The 22,094-nt window shown below is 40.4% G+C and overlaps 1 protein-coding gene across 1 annotated transcript; it reads left to right on the top strand.

Moving 5' to 3' along the window:
- Nucleotides 1–1,303: 1,303 nt before the first annotated feature.
- Nucleotides 1,304–13,572, top strand: ZNF475 (zinc finger protein 475; the record flags this gene model as incomplete). The annotated part of the gene is made up of 3 exons (XM_082013324.1): nucleotides 1,304–2,008; nucleotides 9,754–9,928; nucleotides 13,421–13,572. 3 exons carry the CDS (start codon nucleotides 1,304–1,306, stop codon nucleotides 13,570–13,572), a joined length of 1,032 nt encoding a protein of 343 aa, XP_081869450.1.
- Between the last annotated feature and the right edge of the window lie 8,522 nt (nucleotides 13,573–22,094).

Raw genomic sequence — 22,094 nt, 5'->3', positions numbered from 1 at the left:
CTAAAAACTTTGAATATTTGGTAAGGGCAAGGTGCCTCAAGTCAGAGGAAGAGCTGCCAACCCCAGAGCCGTGGCCATTATGCCTTGATCCCATCCTCAGTGGCAAAATAAGCAATAATCAGCTGTTTCTTCTATTATAGCTAAAGTAGATAATGGTGATCTTGCTGTCCTTGGCGGACACCTGTCTGTGCAACCTCTTGCTTGCTTATGACTAAAGGTATCCTGCTAGTTATTTTGTATTCTTGCAATAATAAAGCCTCTACCGTAACATGTTTATAGCCTGAATTTTATTTTCTGGTCCTTGGAGGACCAGCACAAAAAATTGTCTCTGTGAGAAATGAACGTTTAAGTGATATAACACAAAGTTGTCTGTATACAGGGATAGACTGCAAATCGAAAAACTGAAGCATGTTTAGCACTGTGTTCTTGAGACTAAACAAGCACAGTGCCCTTACCTTCTCCTCATATGGCATGCTCTTCAGCCCCCAAAGCATCTCAGCATCCTTTACTGATAAACTTGCTCCATTTTATTAATCTCCCTCCTGTATTGGGAAAATCAAGACTGGTCAGAGAATTTAAGATACCACCTCACAAGTGCTGGGCAAAGGGGCCTAATCATTTCCTTCAGCCTACAGACTGGGAACATTTTCCTTGCTCTCTGTCCCTTTGGAGACTGGACATTAACATCCCTCTACTAAGGGACTTATTTTCATTTCTCTTGAGACAGGGAAATTTTGTTTACCTATCAATGTAAATGGATTAGAAATTAAAGACTGTCAGAAATACCAGTTCTGTCAATAACTGAAAATAAAACATATTGATTATACTGAAAACCACATGTTTTTCAGCAGCGTCGGTTTGTGCAAATCTGTCTTTTTGCACCCTCTGAGACTAGAATTTCAGATTTACATTGTTCAGCTGACCATTAAAGGTAGGCTATGTTTGATGTTGTTTGTCTGCTACTTAAAAATATAATAGATTAGTAAGGTAAACTGATCCTGGTGATAAACCACTTGTTAGTAACCTTAACAAGAGAGATGGTTTTTATTAATATGTACTGATTTAATTTGTTTCAGGATCATGTGAAACCAAAAGGCAAAACAAAAACATACAGAAACCCTCCTTCCATTGGATGAATGGAAATGAAATTGCTCTTAGGTGCAGTTTTCCAGTTTTGAAGTCACTGGTGTATTCCAGCCCATGAACCTGAATTAAGAAGATGGAGCATCATGCTGAATAACAGACTTTTCCAAGCCCTTTATGTGTAGGATAGAGGGAAGTTTCTTGAAATGTTGTACCCTTCATGGAAACAAATGTAAAGAAAAAGAATGTGAACAAAACCTGTAACGCTCTGCCAAGTGCTGGAGAGGCCCCTGCTAGTGTCTCTAGCATCTTGCCTTCAGAGCAGGTTTCACCATCTACTGTGTCAAATCTTCCCAGAATTTTGCATGAAGTAGTAGGTCTAGAAGCTGGACCCCAGAAAAGGCGACCAGGCACTGCAATAATATCAAAACGGTCAGATTCCTCAAGCATGCCTCGGCCACCACTGAATCGGCCTGTCATCCCACCAAGAAGACCTTGCTTCAGGGTATGCTATATCTGTGGCAGAGAATTTGGGTCACAGTCTATTTCTATACATGAACCCCAATGCCTAGAGAAGTGGCATGTTGAAAACAATCAGCTACCAAGGCATCTCAGAAGAGCGGAGCCCAGGAAACCTGAGGTCCTTACTGGTGGTTCCTGTACGCTTACAGCTGAAAATGAGGCAGCTTATCGTAGTGCTCAAGCCCAGCTCCTGCCCTGTGGAAGCTGTGGCCGAACCTTCCTTCCTGACCGTCTCATTGTGCACCAAAAGCACTGCAGAGGAGGTGGCAGCAGTGTGGGGCTGTCAGGCTCTAGCCTCCGTAAACCCGGCAAAGGCCCAAGTTCTGGGTCTGGCTCAGCAAGTGATGATCTACCTAAGACCTGTCAAGGAAAGAGTGGGCTTGCACCAGCCATATTAGACAAGGTAAATTGCTAAGCATGTGTGGTATGAAAGGGTGCGGATGCATTTTGACGCTGGGCATTCCAGGAGAGACTGGGTTCCCATCAAATTTAAAAAATTACTTTCCTTCAGAAGGATCTTTTGGCTCTGTGCAAATGTTTCTCTGCTGAATGGTAGGTAAAGGAAAGGGGAATACTGTGTGCATAAGGGAAACCACTTATTACTATTTCTTCTGATTTTCCTGTTGAAAGGGAGTAGCTGGGTTCTCATACTCTGTGGTCCTGTGAGAGTTATGTCCCCAAAAGCGACCATTGTGTGCTATATTTCCCTAGGAGACTCTGTTGAGCAGCTTAGGCAAACCTTGAACGTTGCACGTTTTAGCAAGTGTTAGATATTTTTATTTAGTTAATATGAAATACAATGTTTCATTATTCTGTAAGCACTCCAGTGATTTTCATTTTTTACTGTTATTCTTAAACTTGGCGTGGAGCGCAAGTTTATTGAGGACTGCATGTTCAAAGGCAGCAGCTCGGGAGTATAACAACAACAGAATAAAGACGACTGCACATTTCTTTCCACTGAATTTGATTCAAGATCCAAGAATAAAGAAGCTGATTCACATTATCCAAAAGCTACACAAAGTTTTGGAAAATGGCGTATTTTTTCTGCATTTGTTTCTGCACAAGCTGTCTTTTGGCCAGGAGTTTTGTAAAAAGACAGATGTCTAAATTTAGGCCCAGTGTCTAAAAAAAAAGGTCTTTTTTTTTTTTTTTTTTAATGGGGGTTGGACTCCTGATTGTCTACATTACTTTTGAAAATGGGATTTAGCTTGCTCAGTCACCAAAGGAATGCAATGCTATGCAGAGCATTTCTAAAAAAGTTTTAGAAGTCAGAGCATGCTGTACTTCAGTTTTGCAGCTGCTGGACAAAATGGAGATAATAGCATTACCTGAACAAACATGAGAAAAAAGACAATGTAACGTATTTTTATATTATGCTCTTTGAGGCCACTAATTGATAGATACTAGCAAATTAGGTGCACTCCTTAAGTCTTCTATGAGCAAATTTCAAACAACCCACAAACAGTTCAAACTGCTGCACAGGTGCATCTATAACTATAGGAAAGGAGATGTTCTTGTGTTACACTACCTCGTACCATTTACCAAAGTACTGGAATTGCTTTAAAGGCGATTGTTCAACAAAAGGCGGGTGTGACAGTGAGAGTTTTGTTCATCACACATAATCTTGTATGTTTAAAAAAAAGGGGGGGGAGGAGGGGAATGTCCATAGTTATAATGTCATAAAAAAACAAATTTAGCATGTGGTTTGGCATTGAGAGTGACTCTGTAAAAATGTTGCCCTCTTGCACAACATATCTGCTCCCTGTGTGGATTCAGTCACATCTACTGACTTATTGAACAACAACATTAGTACCACTTTTTACTTCTGTGAGCTCTGCAGAGCCAGAACGAAATGAATTCGAATCTGTTCTTCTTTCTGTGTGAACAACAGGTTTCCTCATTTACTTCCAAGCAGTTTCAGTTCATCGGTTGCAGCAGAACTAATGAGGCTGTACAGCTTGCAGTTTTTAATTGACTTTGAAGGACTTTATTATTAACAGTGACTTTCAGGAAAGGATGATGGGTTTTACCTCTCTGAGGTCCTTTATTATTTTCAGAGCTGTCCTTTTTTATGGAGGTATGCTTTAAAGGCAGAGATAGGAATGGAAAGAGTGAAAGACATATTTTGTGGTCCCAGGGGCTGTTCAGGACTGGCAGACTGCTTCTAAATGGTCAAAGGAAGCCTCTCTTCCATTGGTTTTAATCCTCTCTGTGAGGGTCTCCATCTCCAGTCGAAAGTTTTGAAAGGTCCACACATTGAAGGACGTTGAAAAGCACTAAGCTTACAGAAGGACTGCAGACTTGCTATGAACAGGGACAAGGTCTGGGTTTCCTCTACAGTCTTCATCTTTTTCCAGCATATGGTTTTAATTTCGCTCACCTTACCAGCTACTCAGTTGCTTATTAATTATGTTAAAAAATACCAGTAGTGGAGTGAAACGGCAATCTGCTTTGGTCTTTCTTTGGCAGGAGAGCATTTGGGGCAGTCCCTGTCTCATTTAGACCTACTCACTGTGACAGTGAATTATTTAAGTACCTGTTTAGAGTTCTGATTCAGCAAAATAGCAGAGGGAAAGTATAACTGAAGAAAACCCCAACCTTTATATAAGTGTATTTAAGAACTATAATGCTACCCTCAAATTAATTTATGCAACAAAAGATGTCCTAGATTAAAAAGATGGATTTTCCTCATTTTAAAAATAAAGGTCTGACTGATTTGGTAGTACACCATCTGAAGGGAATTTTAATTTTACAACTGCAAACATTTTTGCCTGTGTGCCTCTGTCCTGGAGCTCTCTCTCCCTTAGCACATGCAGGATTAGCTAGACCAGTGCCATTACTGAAAAACACTTACTCAGTTTGATGTTAAATGTCTTTAGAGCTGGAGACTCAACAGCCTCTGTAAGCCACCTCTTCCATTAACTGTCCTTGCTCTCAGAATGGATGCACACATCTGAGTTAATCATGTCTAGCTGTGTAAAACAAAAAACAGCCTAAGCTTAAGAGAGTCTCAGGAGTCACATCAGCTCAGAAACTCTCTTTTGGGTTCTGCTGTGATACCCCAGACAATGGAGGTGACGTCTGGAACTACAGTTCCAGGAAAAGTCAGACTTGCACTAGAGCGGAGTGTGGTTTTTATTCTTTCATAGACTAAAATGTCTGCTACATATAAGTGAGTATTAATGATTTGCTGTGGGTATATGTGTTAAAGATTTTTTGACAACAGATAAGCTGATCCTAAAATCCTATCAGACATGTCGTTAGCATCTGGTGCTGCCATCTGCTGTTTTCTTCTTATCAAGTTAACTACCTAAAAATAAGATTTCAGTGATCTTCCTTTACTGTATTGTAATACATTTTAACACAGCATAAGTCTTGAAAACCTGTGTAACAACAAAATGTTGATGTGGTATCTTGCTTTAGCGTAAAGTCATCTAGTCACTAGTAAAATGAAAACTCCTGATACTGTGTAATTCTAATGAAGGTGGGTAGTCAATTATAAATATTCGCCTCAGTTGCAGCAGTTTTAAACATCTTAGGAGAATACTGACAAACGGATTTGCAAATATAGAAAGTTAGGTGAGAACAGACAGCAAATGGGCGGTTTGAATGAAACTTACTGAGTACTATCATTGGGAATGATTGAGCTTCCTGCCTTCTTTCTTTTACACACATGCTATGTTCATTATACTGATGTATTTCTTTTAAAAGATAGCACATCAGGAGTAAAACGGGATATTCTAGGGCTTCCAGTGGAGTAAACCTTAGTCACCTGCATCATCTGGCAGAATTACCTTGCTCTTCAAGGAAATGTCATACAGAGACATATGACCAGTCTTAACATTAGTTTGCTGTTGTGTCGGGGCAGTGACCGAAAGCACTCCAGAAGGCTGTGAAATGAGCCTTTGGATGGTCATGAGAGCCACAACACAGCTTGTCCCTGTCCCTTATGCACAATGCCTCTTACTTTCCAGAGAGGAATGTGAGAAGGGGCTGCTTTCATACAACACAATGCTACTGCTAAGTGTTTGTACCAACCTTTTCCTGAACCTTTGTTCCTTAGGCAATTCAAGCCTGTGACAAGAGCTCTGGCCTACAGCAGGAGGCCTCCTTTCCTCCCATTAAAATACATGGATAATTAAACAAATAAGAAAGGTGGGGAGGTGTGCAGTCCTAGATGATAAATATTGACAGAGGGGAGTTTGGAGGTCAGCCTTATTGGGTGTACTTAAGATGAAATTAAAAGCTTTGTGCAGTATGGGAGGATTTGACCTCATGTAACACCATAACAGCAGCCTGGGGCTAACCTCAAGTAATGTCAGGTCTATTGAAAATACATAGTTGCGTAGCCCTCTGAGTTAAATAACTTCATTCATGGTCATGCAGACATACTTAGCAGTCTCGGAGAAAAAAGAAAATACTGAGGCACCAGAGGAAAACCCAACTGCACTGTTAGGTATTTGTAGGTATTTTTATAATAACACATATCCTCAGGAACAGACCTTCCCTACAACCCTTTTTAAAAGTGAAAAACAAAGCAATGAGCAGACAGCCTAGCCACTGGCCTGTGAGTAGTTTGGGTTGGAAAATTGTGGTGATTCCAAAAATAGTTTAGTTTCAAACTGCAGGCGTCCAGATGTGACATTTGGGATAGGCACACTCTGAAGAGAAAAAGAAATGAAGGAGAAATATCATCAGCTGTAGCAATTCCAAATAAAGCTTATCATACCTCAGATTCCACAGTTAAGCAACAAAAGAACTGTTACTACCAGTTGTAAGGATATTCTCCTTCAGATTTTATTTTTCAGCTTTTTAAATGTGTGCATTTGCAGAGAAGGATTTCTGTATGTAATGTGATGTGTGGTGATGGTTCAAACTCACTACATTTCTGGAAAAAAATAATTCCATCCTTAGAGTGATCTGATTCCATTTAATTAATTCTGGTTTCTGCTATTGTTGCTGTACAGTTTTTAATAGTGGAAGTTACAAAACAGGGACATTTCTACTTGAAGACATTTCTTAAACATTTTTTTCACCAAATAGGATTTAGTTATGAATCAATCCCAACTGATAACTTTGGAAAACAGAACTTAGCTATTTAGCTGCAGGCCTGGTTTTGCTCAGTTGCAACACAAAACCCACCTATAAAGACTGTCAGGATCTGTAGGGATGGCAGTATTGCTCATTCAGTCACAGAATCATAGAACCACAGTTTGGATTGGAAGGGACCTTTTAAGGGGTCCCTGCAATGAGCAGGGACATCTTCAACTCAAGCAGGTTGCTCAGAGCCCCGTCCAACCTGACCTGGAATGTTTCCAGGGATGGGGCATCTACCACCTCTCTGGGCAACCTGTGCCAGTGCTTCACCACACTCATTGTCAAAAATTTCTTCCTTAGATCTAGTTGAAATCTGCCCTCTTTTAGTTAAAACCATTATCCCTTGTCCTATTGCTACAGGCCCTGCTAAAAAGTCTGTCTCCACCTTTCTTAGAAGCCCCCTTTAAGTACTGGACGGCTACACTAAGGTCTCCCCAAAGCCTTCTCTTCTCCAGGCTGAACAACCCCAACTCTCTCAGCCTGGTCTCACAGGAGAGGTGTTCCATCCCTCGGGTCATTTTTGTGTCCCTCCTCTGGACCCGCTCCAACAGGTCCATGTGTCTCCTGTGCTGAGGGCTCTAGAGCTGGATGCCGTACTCCAGGTGGGGTCTCACTAGTCTTTAGGTTTTCAGGTGAGACTACCAAAAAGACCATCCCAGAACTGTGGAAATGTATCCAGATTGCACTGGATGGAGATCACTAACTTTTGTCTCGCAGGTCTCTGGCAGCTGTTCAACAGCAGGACATCACAATGACTTTAGAACAAGTGTAATGGATTTGAATGAAGCAGTCAGAGATAAAAAGCTGTCTCCGTTCACTAGGGAAATATTTCTAAGATAAAAACTATTTGATTTTAACAATGATACACCTGTGCATCTGTTAAATTTATAGGGAGCATTTAATTTTTTAAGTGATTTTTCACCTGTCTCATATCAGGACTTTAAGTCCTCTTGAAGCTATAAATTTGTTTTTATTATACTGCCCCATATGGTGGAAATTATTGTGACAGTGCAGGCTAAGTAAGCGTGATTTTCATTTGTACTAGGATTCTTTTTTGCCATTCTGGTAGTATATAAAGAGTCCCTACAAACCTACAAATATGAATGTAAATCAAATTGCTCTTTCCTAGTTTTCAGCCAATAAATAATCTATTTTACTGAATGGCAGAAACCTAGATAATGAAAAATAGAGAGGAAAATGTGTTGCCAGTGTTTTTACACCTAGCATTTTTTCAGAACCCATTTCTAAAATGCTATAGGCATACCCATAACAAGCATGCATACTGAAATGAGTCCCCTGACCTCAAGATTTTAGGCTGTAGTACCCTTATCTAAAGCTCTCCAGAGCCTGCAAAGAAACATATACCACCTTCAGAAGACTCTGTGTCTGGACCCAGAGTCTTATCTCCATATCAGATAAGGTCTAGCCCAGGAGCTGAAGTAAGGAAGGAAGTGAAAACTGATAATGAAAATCAGAGGGCATTCTTAAAACAGCTGTTGCTATATTCAGCTATGAATAGGAAGAGAAGGTTATATATATAAAATACCTTGTTATCAAAGATGGCTAAGAAAATTCCATTTGAAAGTTAAGAGGATGAAAAAGTCCTTGGAAAAACTGTCTTTGGATAAGTTATATTTTAATTCACTGTGCGAACTTTCCAGGTGAAGTCCAACTTTTCCCAGAAAAAATACACTTTGTAGAGTAGTATTTATTCATGTAATTGAGTTTACATATGTGATACAGGAAAGAAAGCTTATGCAGATTGTTCACTAATGACATTTTCAGACTGTAGCATAAATGCGAGAAGAGCTGCCCAGAATTTCTTGAATACACTGATGGGCTGACAGAGAGAGTCATAAATACGGGAACAGGTTACGCTTTGTCTTACACAGCAGCAGAGGAAAAAATTAAATCCCCGCCTCCCTTTTTTGAGTGAGAAAGGCTTCCTGTGTTTGGTCTGGCATGGCTGTCCCTCTACCTTTAGGAGGGCAGGGAATAGCTCATCTCTTACTGGTATTCTGCAGTCAGGAGTGCAACGTGCTGGCGGTTGTGAGACCTACCCGTGCGCCTCAAAGTCTGTCTCTGCAGTATGTTTCTACGCCACTTCTGGAGCAGGACTGGCACTGACACCATGCCTAGCCCAGGACGTGCCTAAGTCGAGTCCATAATCTGCAATACCGCAGTAATTATATATTTTTCAAGCTTAGAATATGTATTTGTGGGGCTTGGGATTGAGGGATTTTTTTCTTCCGTTAGGCTGTTTTTCTCTGCAAACAAAAGCAAATCTGCAGTGCAGGAGCAATGACTTGCTTAGAGTCCGGTTCTGCCCTCACTGCCATCACAGGCGAGGTTCACACTGAGGCCTTCAGGATAAACAAGCAACAGTTCCTATCCTGAAACATGCTGGATCTGTGTTAATCCTTCAAGGCCAAGAATTCCACCAGCTAACTGATCTGTGGCAGAAGTAACGTGGGGTTAGAGACCACAATCACAAGCCGGAGACAGCTGCCCTCACTGTCCAACCCCACAGAGATGCTAAGGCTGGACATAGTTCTTTACCTCCGTGCTACCTGGAGATGGGGTCTTTCTGCTACTACACTAGACATCAGTATTCCTCCTCTGCTTTTGTTGCTGCTTTCCATGTTACTTCTGTTTGGTAGATAAAAAAAGGGCTTTAAGATGGACACTGTGCTGCAGAAAACTGATTAAGCAGAGGAGTTGTTCCTGCACGTGAAGACTCAGCATTTCCATGAACCTGATGGTGTGAAAGTAAAAGAGCTAAGACCTACATAGCTAAGCATTAATTAGGTGACACACATGAATTTTCAGCCCGGTGTCTGCAGAAGGAGCCTACCTGTTCCAGGTGGCCAGTTAATGAGGCAGTATTTCTCACAGACTTCAAGACTGAACCCAGACAAAATGAAGCTGATAGAACCAGTTACACTGATTTCACAGACTGATTTCACAATTTTCATCCAAACATGTTCTGATTAAAAATTAATGTTGAAAACAATATTTATTCTTCTTCACAATTGTTATTTGCGGGCACAGGTGATAAGACGGCCACCAGCAGTGATTTGTTACATATGCGGCCGTGAGTACGGAACAAAATCTATTAGTATCCATGAGCCACAATGCCTGAGAAAATGGCACCAAGAGAATGACATGCTACCCAAGCACTTGAGAAGACCTGAGCCCAAAAAGCCTGAAGTCAGTCCTATACAAGGTAAGCTACAGACCAAATGGGGAAATGGGAGAAAGAAAATGTGAGGAAGATAAAAAAGAATTGTAAGCAGTAGCTTAACAGTTGCAAGTACATCTCTCTCCCTTTTACTCCGAAGAGAAGGTAGCCATCATGGCTTGTTTTAAGCTTTCTGTTAAGTATCCCATTCTCTTTTTGTGCTGCATCCCTGAGAAGTAAGAGTAGTTGTTGCTTTGTGGGACATGCCTCCTGGGACAATCCTCTTTATGTGCCAGTATGCTCTGAATCAAAACACAAAAAGATTAGCAACCTGCTTCACAGCTACATCAGTACCTTTTGACTACTTTCAGCACTGTAGAAAAGCATATTTTAAAATGGGCAAAAGCATCCATGAATAATGTGCAGACTTGACACATGCAGTTACTAAAATAAAATACTCTCAGGCAACATAAGGATAGATATGTTTTACATATCTATCAGCCAGGTTTTACACCTATAGCGTCAGTTATAAAAAAAGCTTGACACTAGCACTTAGCAGTGGTAAACAGTGAATGGCCTCAAAAATAGGAGTTCTGTGGCAAAATAAGAAATACAATACTAATGCACAAGGACTGGTAGAAAATAAGGTATTTTTAAAACCTACCTATAACACATATTGTTGTTTCAGGTTTTTATTAAAATTAGATACAAATGCAGTATCTTCTACAATGAACATCCAGTGGATGTTATTGGTCCCTTTTTATTGACAAGCCTTAGAAACTTTCTTTGTGAGACACTATAATATAAACACGGTAGGAAAAAAATATATGTAGTATCAAATTAACATTTTATTTTTGCCAATTATGTGTGCTTGTGCTGTGGCTTCTGTTTTCTAAGATGCCTAGTGGGGACCACTTCTTAAAAAAAGAAGTGGGACCACTTCTTAAAATCAATGAAAACTGATGATCCCCAGCACCCAACAGAGCTGGACTCCTATATGTATCCCAGGGGTGTGTGCTCACTTTAGGGCCAAAAGGAAATCTCATCTGTGCTTTGCCTGGAAGCTGCTCCCTGGACTTCCCCATTCCCGCATGAAGTTATTTCACCCTGTCAGCTGGATGATTTCCCTGGCCCTGCCAGCTGGTCTGAGCTACTTTGGCCCAAGTTTGGACCACTTGCTCACAGGCAGTTAATTCACCCACTTTTTATTTATATTCCCCATAATTTCCCACAGCTTCCCCTAATGTCTGGAAAAGTAGACAAATTCTCCTACAACTCACTGCAAAAGAATCATACACTAGATCAGTTTACAGCAGTACAAAGATATATGTCCCCAGAAGACATGCACTGAATAGAACAGGATCACTGAGAACACTAACCAGCTGTTCAAAATAACAATAATCACAGCTCAACATATATCAAATCAGGATTTGGTTAACATATGCCAAGCAGCAGAGTTGAATCTGCGGTAAAAGATAGGTTCAAAAGACATTTTCATTGTATTTGCTCTTTTTGTTGTTAAGATCTTTTTAATTATTACATGTTGTGTGGTAAAAAAGATGGAGAAAATGAGAATTCCATCTGAAAGAGGAGGATGCAAAAGGACAAATCAGGTTATTTTGAAATACACTATTCTTATTTTGAAGGAGTGGAAGCAGAAAGACAACCACACTTTGAGAGAACAATCCAGCAGAAGGCTCCCAGATATGAATCAGAAAATTGTCTCATTTATGCAATGAGTCATATCAGGCGCCGCACATCTCCTATGAGGTGTTGTGTGCCCACGGTTCCCCAGGGGATGCTGACCTGCTTCCAGCATCTGTCCCTAAATGCCTGCTGATGCAAGTCTGACCAGTTCTGTAGCCTGAGCTAAAATTGTTGTTCCCCCTGCAGTTGCCTCATGCTCCTGGCCTCAAGAAAATAATCTCAGTGTTGTTCTTTTTCCGTAAGACTTACTCTCAATCATCTGGTAAATGCTATAACTGACCTTGAGACCACATACACGTACTGCATGCCTCACAGTTTCTCAGTTTAGGGAGGAGGGATTACCCCTGTTATTGAATGGAACAGGCAATGTTCAAAAAAAGCTCAGAAATATTAACTGCTTACATAAAACTTTTTATAACTTACATAAATCTTTTTCTGAAAACTCAAGTGTCACGGGAAGACAACCGCTGCCCTGATTACACAGTGTTTTGTTTGTGGAATGCCTAACACATGCCTGCAAGGAGAAAGTCATCTCTCTCTCTCTCTCTCTTTTTTTTTTTTTTATTCAATAAACTTTCCAAAGTACAGAAAATACACATTCATTTCCTGCAAGCAAAGGGGATATTTGTCTCAGCCAAGAAAAGAAACACTACTTGGTTGCTCTTCTAACAAAAAGAACATTAGGAACAGGCATATTAAAGAGATCTAAGGCTTATTGTGGTTATGTGAACCATTGGATATGAATCATATTAAAACTGTATGGGCCTTTAATGAAGAGCTCTATCATGTGCCAATGACAGAAACCATGGAATATTTTTAAATGCACAAATCCTTTTCTTTTAAAAATTGTCTGCTGCTAACAGTTCAAAGACAAAAATGTTTTTTTAGTCTTTTTCTGTGTTGTCATACCTTTTGAGAAGGGCAAAACAAATGATTCTTCAAATCGAACCATGTAGATTTCTTTGCTGCATGCACTTCAGATGAAAACTCTTAAGATCTAAATACAGGTATTAAGCAACCTACCTGGCCTTTTTGGAAATCAGTTTTAAACAACACTATATGAAAGTCCATTTCAAGATGAAAGTAAACAGGATTTTTTTATATACTCAAATAAAATCTTAAAAATACATCAGATGTGAGTGTTTGAAGAATGCTCCTGAGCTTTCAGAGCAGTCACTCTTCCCACAGTGGAAAATAACTGAGGGTAAAACTGGATTAGTATTTAGATGACAACAGATGCATCAGTGCAATGACCTCACTGGAAGTTATGGCTTAAAAGAACTGTAGGTTTTGTCTGTAAAGTTTTAGTCTTACCTAAGTTTTACTCCACTTATTGGCAAAACTTGCATAGGCTTAAACAGGAAGAAAATTGGGCCCCTTGTCCAAAGCAGTACAAAGAGCATATTCTCAAGTACGATACGCTCCCACCCATTGCCATGGTCAGATAGCATATGCTCATTAAACAGAACTTGAAGTAAAGCCAAAAAGTGAAATTTGCTGATAATAGTATGTATGCAAAGATGTTAATAATTAGCTGAGAATGCATATCATAACACACAGCATGATGTTTTCTCTGTACTCTCATACAATACAAAATGATTCAGTTTCAAGTGAATTTAATTCAACCCCTGGGACAAAAAGCAGAGTCTTTTTTATATATTTTTTACTCTTTTGCTTCTTTCTTTTCTTTCTTTTTCATTTGCAAAAGCAATATGGTTTGGTTAAACTGAAAGGCTCAGTCAACAGGTATTTCCTGAAAATATTTTCCATAAAGAGTTGAATGTGGGTCTCCAGAATGAAAACTGATACTTTCTTTTTTTAATTTTCCAGCCAAAGGTTTCTATGATCTTGATTCTTTAAACGAGGCTGCCTGGATCAGTGCCCAGAACCAGCTAGTTCCATGTGATATTTGTGGGCGTACTTTTCTTCCAGACAGACTGATCGTCCACCAGCGGTCCTGTAAACTGAAACCTGCAACATGAAGTGGATGTAACACACACGCATATATACGCATATGCATGCTCACACACACGCACACACACACGCACACACATGCACGTGTGTGTGTGCATGAATACACAGACATGCACCCATACCTTTCAGCCACACCATGAGAAAAATTAAATCCCACTGGAGAGCCATGGGCATCAAAACTGTACTGTGTCGTCAGATCACATGATCCAAAAGCCTCCAGAGTAAAATCAGCAGTTGCTACTGTAAGGTCAACAGTCTAAGCCCAGCAGTAGCAAAAATGACTCCTCACTTCTGTCATCGAGGTAGCATCACCTTGAAACCACAGTTTGAGAGGGATAACATAAAACTTGAAAGTAATGTTAACTATCATCTTCCTTCTCCTGATCCTGTGCTTTGTTGGGTGCAGGAGAACCCAAGTGAAGAATCCTCCCAGGTTGCTTTCTGAACTGCTGTTCTGTCTTCATCTCTGTTGGTCAAATGTGGGATGTTCTTCAGTCCCACTCCTTTCACAGCCTTTCAGATTTAGCTATCTGGACCTTTGAAATAAGTTGGGCCTTCTGCATGCATTTCCCATTTTACACAGCATGTTTGGTTTTTTGTATTCAGCAAAGGACCAGAAACTATAATTATAGCTGTTAGGGGTCTTTCACTGCAGAAATCCCCAAGAGAGTATCCCACATGGATCCATATTGTAGTCTTGCTTTTCAACAGATCTGTGAGACCAGGAGAGATGGTTTAATTCCAGGAGCTCCCTTGTCCACAGGGACATTTGGCTACATGTCCCTTGCTCAATGAATATATTCACCTACTGTTTCAGAAGCTGAATCTTCAGACAACTTTTAGGAAATGAGAGATTTGATGAGGAGAAATTCCATTGAATCTAAATGGCAGCAAAGCCAGAGTGATGTTTATCAGGAAAATTATTTCTTTGAAAATTTTGTTTCACAGAGTCACAGAATCACAGAATCACAAGGTTGGAAAGGACCTTCAAGATCATCAAGTCCAATCGTTAACCCAATGCCACCATGTACCCTAAACCATGTCCTGAAGCGCCACATCCACACATTTTTTGAATACTTCCAGAGATGGTGGCTCCACCACCTCCCTGGGCAGCCTGTTCCAATGCCTGACCACTCTCTCGGTGAAGAAATTTTTCCTAATATCCAATCTAAACCTCCCCTGGTGCAACTTGAAGCCATTTGCTCTCGTTCTGTCACTAGTTACCTGGGAGAAAGAGACCAACACCCTCGTCGCCACAACCCCCTTTCAGGTAGTTGTAGAGAGCGATAAGGTCTCCCCTCAGCCTCCTCTTCTCCAGACTGAACAACCCCGTTCCCTCAGCTGCTCCTCATAAAACTTGTGCTCCAGACCCCTCACCAGCTTCGTTGCCCTTCTCTGGACACACTCCAGCACCTCAACATCCTTCTTGTAGTGAGGGGCCCAAAACTGAACACAGGATTCTAGTTGCGGCCTCACCAGTGCCAAGTACAGGGGCACAATCACTTCCCTACTCCTGCTGGCCACACTATTTCTGATACAGGCCAGGACGCTGTTGGCCTTCTTGGCCACCTGGGCACACCGCCGGCTCATGTTCAGCCGGCTGTCAACCAACACCCCCAGGTCCTTTTCCGCCGGGCAGCTCTCCAGCCACTTCCTCCCCAAGCCTGTAGCATTGCATGGGGTTGTTGTGGCCGAAGTGCACTTGGCCTTATTAAACCTCATAGAGTTGACCTCTGCCCATCGATCCAGCCTGTCCAGATCCCTCTGCAGAGCCCTCCTACCCTCCAGCAGATCAACTCTCCCACCCAGCTTGGTGTTGTCTGCAAACTTATTGAGGGAGCACTCAATCCTCTCATCTAGATCATCGATAGTTTCCCATCTATTGAAGACTTGTCTAGTTAGTGTAAAGACCTCCAACTGTACTTCACTAATAAGAGAAACCAAGCAGCTCCTTTAAGTTTGTTGATTTGGGTTTTTTTTTTCTGTGTCTTTTTTCATCTTTGGAACAAGGCTATTCATTGACTCTCACTCAGGGCTTAAATCCATGGAATACTCCAGTGTTCACATCTTGTGGGACAGTGCAGCTCATGAAGACCTTGATTGTTACAAGTGAACTATTCCCATATAAAGGGATCCAGCCATGGGGTGAAAGCAGAGACTAGCTGTTTTTAGAAAACACCCCAAAAATTCCCTCTTCTTGGAGCATTTCTTGCTTAAGAATGATACTGACCATGTGATTTATTCTCAGCTCAATAAACCAATCATGTCAAAAATTTTATAAGTCAGAGGAGCACATCCATGTCATGAACTTGGTAAAAGAAAACATATTTTTATGTCAAGCCAAAACAAGCATAGTGTGTTAGATGGCTGGAATAAAATACCACTCTGGCCTCTGTGCAGATGTGACCATAACAGAGTGCCAGTATGGGCAAGAAGGGTAGGTATTATACAAGAAAGCAGTGGGGAAGGTGTTTGAATGAGCTATTTTGAAAAATGCTATTATGTTATGCAGCAGAATAAGTGCCAAAACACATCAGCGAATAGGTTAAACACATGAAGGAAACAATACTTACTTTAACAAGGTACAGCAAAGAACACTTTTTATTATTTTACTTACTCTGAAGTGTTTTATTAAGTAGTCAGTGAGGTTATTGAAAAGGTATGACAAAATCCAATACAAGCTGTTAACCCGCAATATAGGCTTCCTGCTATCACAAAAGAAAGTGTACCTCATGTATGTTTTCACCTTCAGGCTGAAGGCCTGGAGCCAGCTGTTATGTATTGTGTGACTTTTCTCAGAGCATTGACACTTACTATTGTACTTACAAATCAGATTAAGTGGATGTCTTCATACGCACTGAAATGAAATATGGGTACCAGCAACTTTTCTTTTCCAAGCTATCAAGCTGTGTGATTTGTGGCGTAAGTGAAATAAAAAGTAGTATCATTGTTCTGTTATTAGAGGAACGCTCCTGGCTCCAGCCCTGGCGGGCTGTTAATTCAGACTGGGAGAGGTACCAGCATTCTTCGGTGAAAATAATTTCCAAAACAATCAATGGCACCTCAGCAGCCCTTTCATCTTCACAATGAGAATTGTATTGTCTGAAGACAGATACCTTCAGGAGTCAAAGGTTCAGTTTCTTTTCTACAGTGCAAAGCTGTGTAAACCCCACAGATCTGTCCTTGTTAGTGTCTCCAGTGCTGGCCCACTGATGAGCAGCTTTGTAAGAGGAAGATTATGGATGTAATGAAATCTCACCTTTGTGTCTCCTCTTCCTCTTATTGGCCCCCTCTTCCTTTTGTCAGATATGATAAGCATTTTTTGGCTACATCTGCTTCACTGAGTCATCAAGATTCATTACAGAGTCACTTCAAGAGCAGAAATATGTTTTAAAGAAACTAAAGAGCCTTTGCAGAGTCATTGCAGTCTTTGGCATAAAAAATTCAGCCCTGTCTTTTGGTAGGATTCAGATGTCAGAGTCCCTGTGTCATTCTGAAAGATGGCCTTGGTGTCCTAATGATTTTAAAACTATCAGAAATTTCACCCAGAACAGTTTTTCTGTGTTTCACTGTCAGCATTATTCTTGGCTATTTTTTATTTTCTGGATTATTAGCCCAAAAAGCAAAAAAATCTGCCTGACAAGCTGAGCAAAGTGTTTATAAACAATCACAAAAGTACTGATATTAACCATATTTTTAGTGTGCTGTTGTGTCTTGCCCAGAAATACCACTGTACAGGAAACCCTGAACCCATAATCCTGAAGTATGGTTTCTACATCAGCCTTTGAGAGAGTCAAATGGAGATTTAGCAAATTAAGAGCTGCTTCTGCTTATACATGATTACTGCTGAGCTCTGAACTTAACGTGAGATCTGTGAAACAGTGAGCCTTACCACTCACAGAGCCAAGCCAACATTGGTCCATGAGGGCTGCTGGTGAGACCAGAGCATGCAGGAACCCAGCAGGAGGCAACAGCCCTCAGAAAGATATCGGAGGTTGTAACATCCCCTTCCCTCTATAACATCGTGAGTACAATATTTTTTAAAGTATGCAGAAACATAAAAAGCACTGACATGGGAGTTCATATTGTCCGATTTAAAACACGTGGCAAGGTATCGCTCTCACTCTCGTCTCCAGGTTATTCTATCATGAGCTTTTCTGCTGACCTCACCAGCCCTCATGCTAGTTTATGCCAATGATGATGGTGAGTTCTCTGGCAAGATTTGTTCACTGGGAAAAACACTGACAGTGCCTTCATGGTTTGTGCTCAACAGAGTAAAAATAAGCTCTGATTAGGATTTTTCATTATTGCTTGTCATTTATCATTCTGACTTTTTTGCAGAAGAGGAAAAGAAAATGAGAAATTGAGCTACATTGCTTCCTTTGTTTCCATACTTTAATGATTTATCACTTAACCTTATCTCATCCACTGTTGGCCTATGGTGATTTCCAGCTCAATCCCATGTTTCCTACTGGCACAACACATTTAAAGAGCTGAAAAATGTTTTCCTGTACTTCCAAAACAATGACATTCCATCTAGTTTGCCACAAATGTGCTGATAGCAGCTAAAGCTCTTCCTAGACAAAATATACAGAAGGTCTGAACATGGATTGACAAGCAAAGTTCAGTTACATTAAACAAATGAGCATCCACTTTCAGATTGTAAATAAAATCCTTGATTTATGTTTTAGTTCATCCAGTTGAACCTACCAGTTCCAATTAAAAAATGAGACATTTTAGAAAAGCAGTCCTGAAGATCACAGTCAAGCTAAACGAGTTTAACTTCAGACTTCAAAAACTGGACATTGTAAAAACCCATAACTGCAGATAACTATTGTATGTAAAGTGGTATGGTTTAGCAAGTTGAGAATGTCACAATCCTTTAGTTACCATACAAGCTTCAAAAGGTCCCATCTTTAAAGGCAGTAGCAAAAAATGCCTAGCAGACCTTAACAAAACAGTTTAATGGACCCTTTTTCTTAAAGACTGCCACTACTTAGTAGACCACAGCATGAAGAACAAAAAATTTGTAAATGCAATGTCAGTTTCTAACTCAAAGATACTGACAACCTACATAGATTTGTAATTCTCTCTGCATGGCAAATGGACCTGGAAAATATATAGCACCATACAGAAATTATATTTTCACCATTGCTTCCTGACCACTGACAATTTGTATGCTTAAGCTTTAGTTCAGGCCTTGTAAACATAAAATATGATTCTGTACTCACTGAAGCTGAGTCCCACACTAGCATATAGGTACAGGACGGAGCCAGAAGACCTAAGGGATCAATCAGATATTGACATGTATCTGCCCTAATCAAATTAGTTCCTAGAGGTTTTTACGATGGCACAAAAGCTTTCATGGCCTGTTTGTTTAACAATAGAATTGCATAATTGAGAAGTAAGCTTATTTTTATGACCCAGTTAAGGGAGCTGGTCCGTGCAGAAGGAATTCTAGGAAGGCTCTTGTCTGAATCAGTATTTTCTTCAGGGCTCTTCTCAGCCCAGGTGGTTCATTTTGCTTCACTGTCAGTGGGACAGGGTTTCCTGAATTCTGTACTTCTGAATTGTGTCAACCAAAATGAGTTCAAATGAGTTTGCTGTGTCTGGAGACATGGCACACTCAGCAGGACAGTAAGATAATGCAAAAGCAGGATTCAAAAGAGGCATAAGGTCCACGAGGAAACAAAACCAGGCTTCTGCCGGGAAAACCCTCCAAGAATTTGCCTGAGGGACTGTCTACATTCTTGTGTGCTGTTACTTGCTTGCTCCTCAGTCAATATCATAACTGATATACACAGAGTATTATTGACTTTAAGGCATGCAAGGGTTAGGGACTCATCCTAAATCTATATTTCTTAGAAAACTTCTGTCATTTGCCGTTCAAGAAAAATTGTTACAATCTACACACAGTTGAAAAGAGAGCCATGATTATAGAACTGGAAAATCTACCTGACAAGTGAGACTCAAGAGCTCAGACTATTTAATTTAAAAAAAAAAGATTAAGAAGTGCCTCACTGATGGCCTGTACATATCCAGATTACAGAGCCTTCTTTCCAGAAGGAAATATTTAACAATCTCCAAGGCAGGAAGTGGAGCAATTTACTGAGATTTGCAATGGATTGTCTAAAGCAGGATTTTTACAAACCAATCATGAACTTTTTAACAAAAAAATGATGCATAGGTCTAATATGAGAAAATTCAGGCCAGTCTTGTGTTACAATATAGCCTGTGGAACATTGGGCTAGAAGACTTTTCCAAATTACAATGAAACATAATAATTGACATATAATTTTCAGGGCAAAAAGCCATTTGCAAAAGTCTAAGAAATATATTACAAGTAGCCGATGGTATCTCTGAATAAGGTAGTTAAGACTTCAAAGGTAGCAATTAAAAAGTAGAAACTGCAAGATGCGTATCTTTTAAAAGTCTTTGCATCTTCAGTAGCCCCATCTATCCAAGAATGTAGACCCCATCAAACATGTAAATAACAAGAGAAAACTGCTTCTGAAGGCAAGAGCAGTTGACCTAGTGTAGGATTTGTACCTGGATTTGGAAGCAGAATCAGACTGCAGAATCAGATTGAGATAAGAATGTCTTCAGAGTAGCAGTGAGAGAGATCTCTGGACACAAAATTTTGACACACAGTCTCAAATGGAAGATAAGCTGCCAGCCTGGTAAGAAAGAAGAGATTGATTTCAAAACTAGTGTGTGCTTTGCCTTCCTTGCTTTCTCTGGTGCTTTAAGGGGAGAAAGATTTACCTACGTTAGGTCATAGGACTTGTAAACCCTAATGGTAGGAAACCGGCTCTTTCAGGTTAGTTTCACATTTTGTTTTTGTATTACATCCAGTTCAAAACAAGTTATGCTTACTACTGTCTATTTATACCAGGTTTAAAGGCTGGAAAGCTGTAAAAAAAGGGCACCGCCCTCAGCCTGTGATAAAAACAGATTTCCAAGACTTCCTTCTCCAGTCTACTCTTCGCACAAGTGCTGGGTTTGTTAGCATCTAGGAAGCAGACAGGATATTTCAGGAGCAAGATCAGAACACAGACTGTGGTGCCAGACCTTGATAGTGATGCAGTCCATTGGGCAACGGATAGTTTACTTATAAAAGAGAGCCCCATGGGCCTCGTGCCGCCCAAACTGAGGCGAGTACAAAAAATACTGTAAAAAAGCCACCATAGCCTTCCCTGTAGTTGTCTTCCTCCCTGCATACCCTCCTCCACCATTTAGCCTTATTTGATGCATTTGGACAGAGGTACCTTCTTGGAATGTCTCTTGAGAAGTTACACTTCTCAATATATCGCCATGAGGCTGCAAAATATGTGCAGCATGGAAGAAACAGGAGTCAGAAACACAGATCACACTGCACACTCCATGTTACAAAGTGGTAAGCTGGATGCACGCAAATAATTTAGCAGAGCCACATGGAGGGGTTTTAATCCCTTAATATGTAATATTTATGTTATATTACTGGGAAGATAAGATTTAAGAAGACGTAGCTTGATAAACACAGTCACAGCTGTGATAATAAAGAGGCTCAGTCTGTTCAGTTTATTGAAAGGAAGGCAGAAAGAGTGTTTGATCTATCATGCATGCCCCATTTAAGCTCTGAATTTTTAAAGAACAAACCAAGTTCAAGGGTAGAAATGAGCACTTACAATCACAGAAATCCAGTTCTGCATACCTAACCTTGACATGCCCAGGATCCCGGGCATGTTTTACAAACTCATCTCATTTTGGTAACATAACTGACTAGATGCCAAATTCTTCACTGATATGGCACTAAAAATACCAAGTACAATTTCCGGAATATCTGGTTTAGCAAAACTTACACTTCTGAGAAGACAAGGGAGGACACACAAGCCAACTTAACTCAGTTGTTCTGAAACAGTCAATGGAAATAATCTGCAGGTCCTCTAGGGTTTTCCATACATTATGGTCTGTGAAGCTGACCTGAATGCTGGAGAAACTAGCCCCAGCCAGTGGGTAATAATGTGACTATGATATGAAGTGGTCTGAACAGGCAGTTTCTTTTCAAGGGAGATAAGAGGCCTTTCTGCTTCACCTATTGAGTCTGTGGTCAAAGGAGTTGCTTACATACCTCAAGAGAACCAGCTGTGTTTAAATAGAGAACTGTAAGCTCTCTAAGTGATCGAGTGAGCTGTTGGCTTGTGCAAAGGTTTGTCACATGTTAGGAAGGAGCTGAAGATGGTCTGTGGACTTTATGATGAACAAGTGACAAGTATAATGTTAGGCAGCATAGTATTTCTAAGAGAAGAATGAAGGGAGCTCCTATCTAGTAGAGTTCACAGCAAGGTTATACATTATGGATGTCTTGAGGTTTCTTATTAGAACAAAGAAAAGATTTCTGGAACATCATCAGAGCTATAGTTTGATTTCTTCCTGATTGTGACCTTCTCAAATGTTGGTAGACTCTGCTATTCTAAGGAAAACCTGTGCAGAGAACAGGAGGTAGTAGCATACGTCCCAAGGTCCTGGTATGGTGGACTGGTCACTGATT

This window comes from Phaethon aethereus, assembly GCF_964289735.1.
Source record: "Phaethon aethereus genome assembly, chromosome: Z".
Lineage (NCBI taxonomy): Eukaryota > Metazoa > Chordata > Aves > Phaethontiformes > Phaethontidae > Phaethon > Phaethon aethereus.
This window is presented reverse-complemented; position numbering and strand designations above follow the sequence as displayed.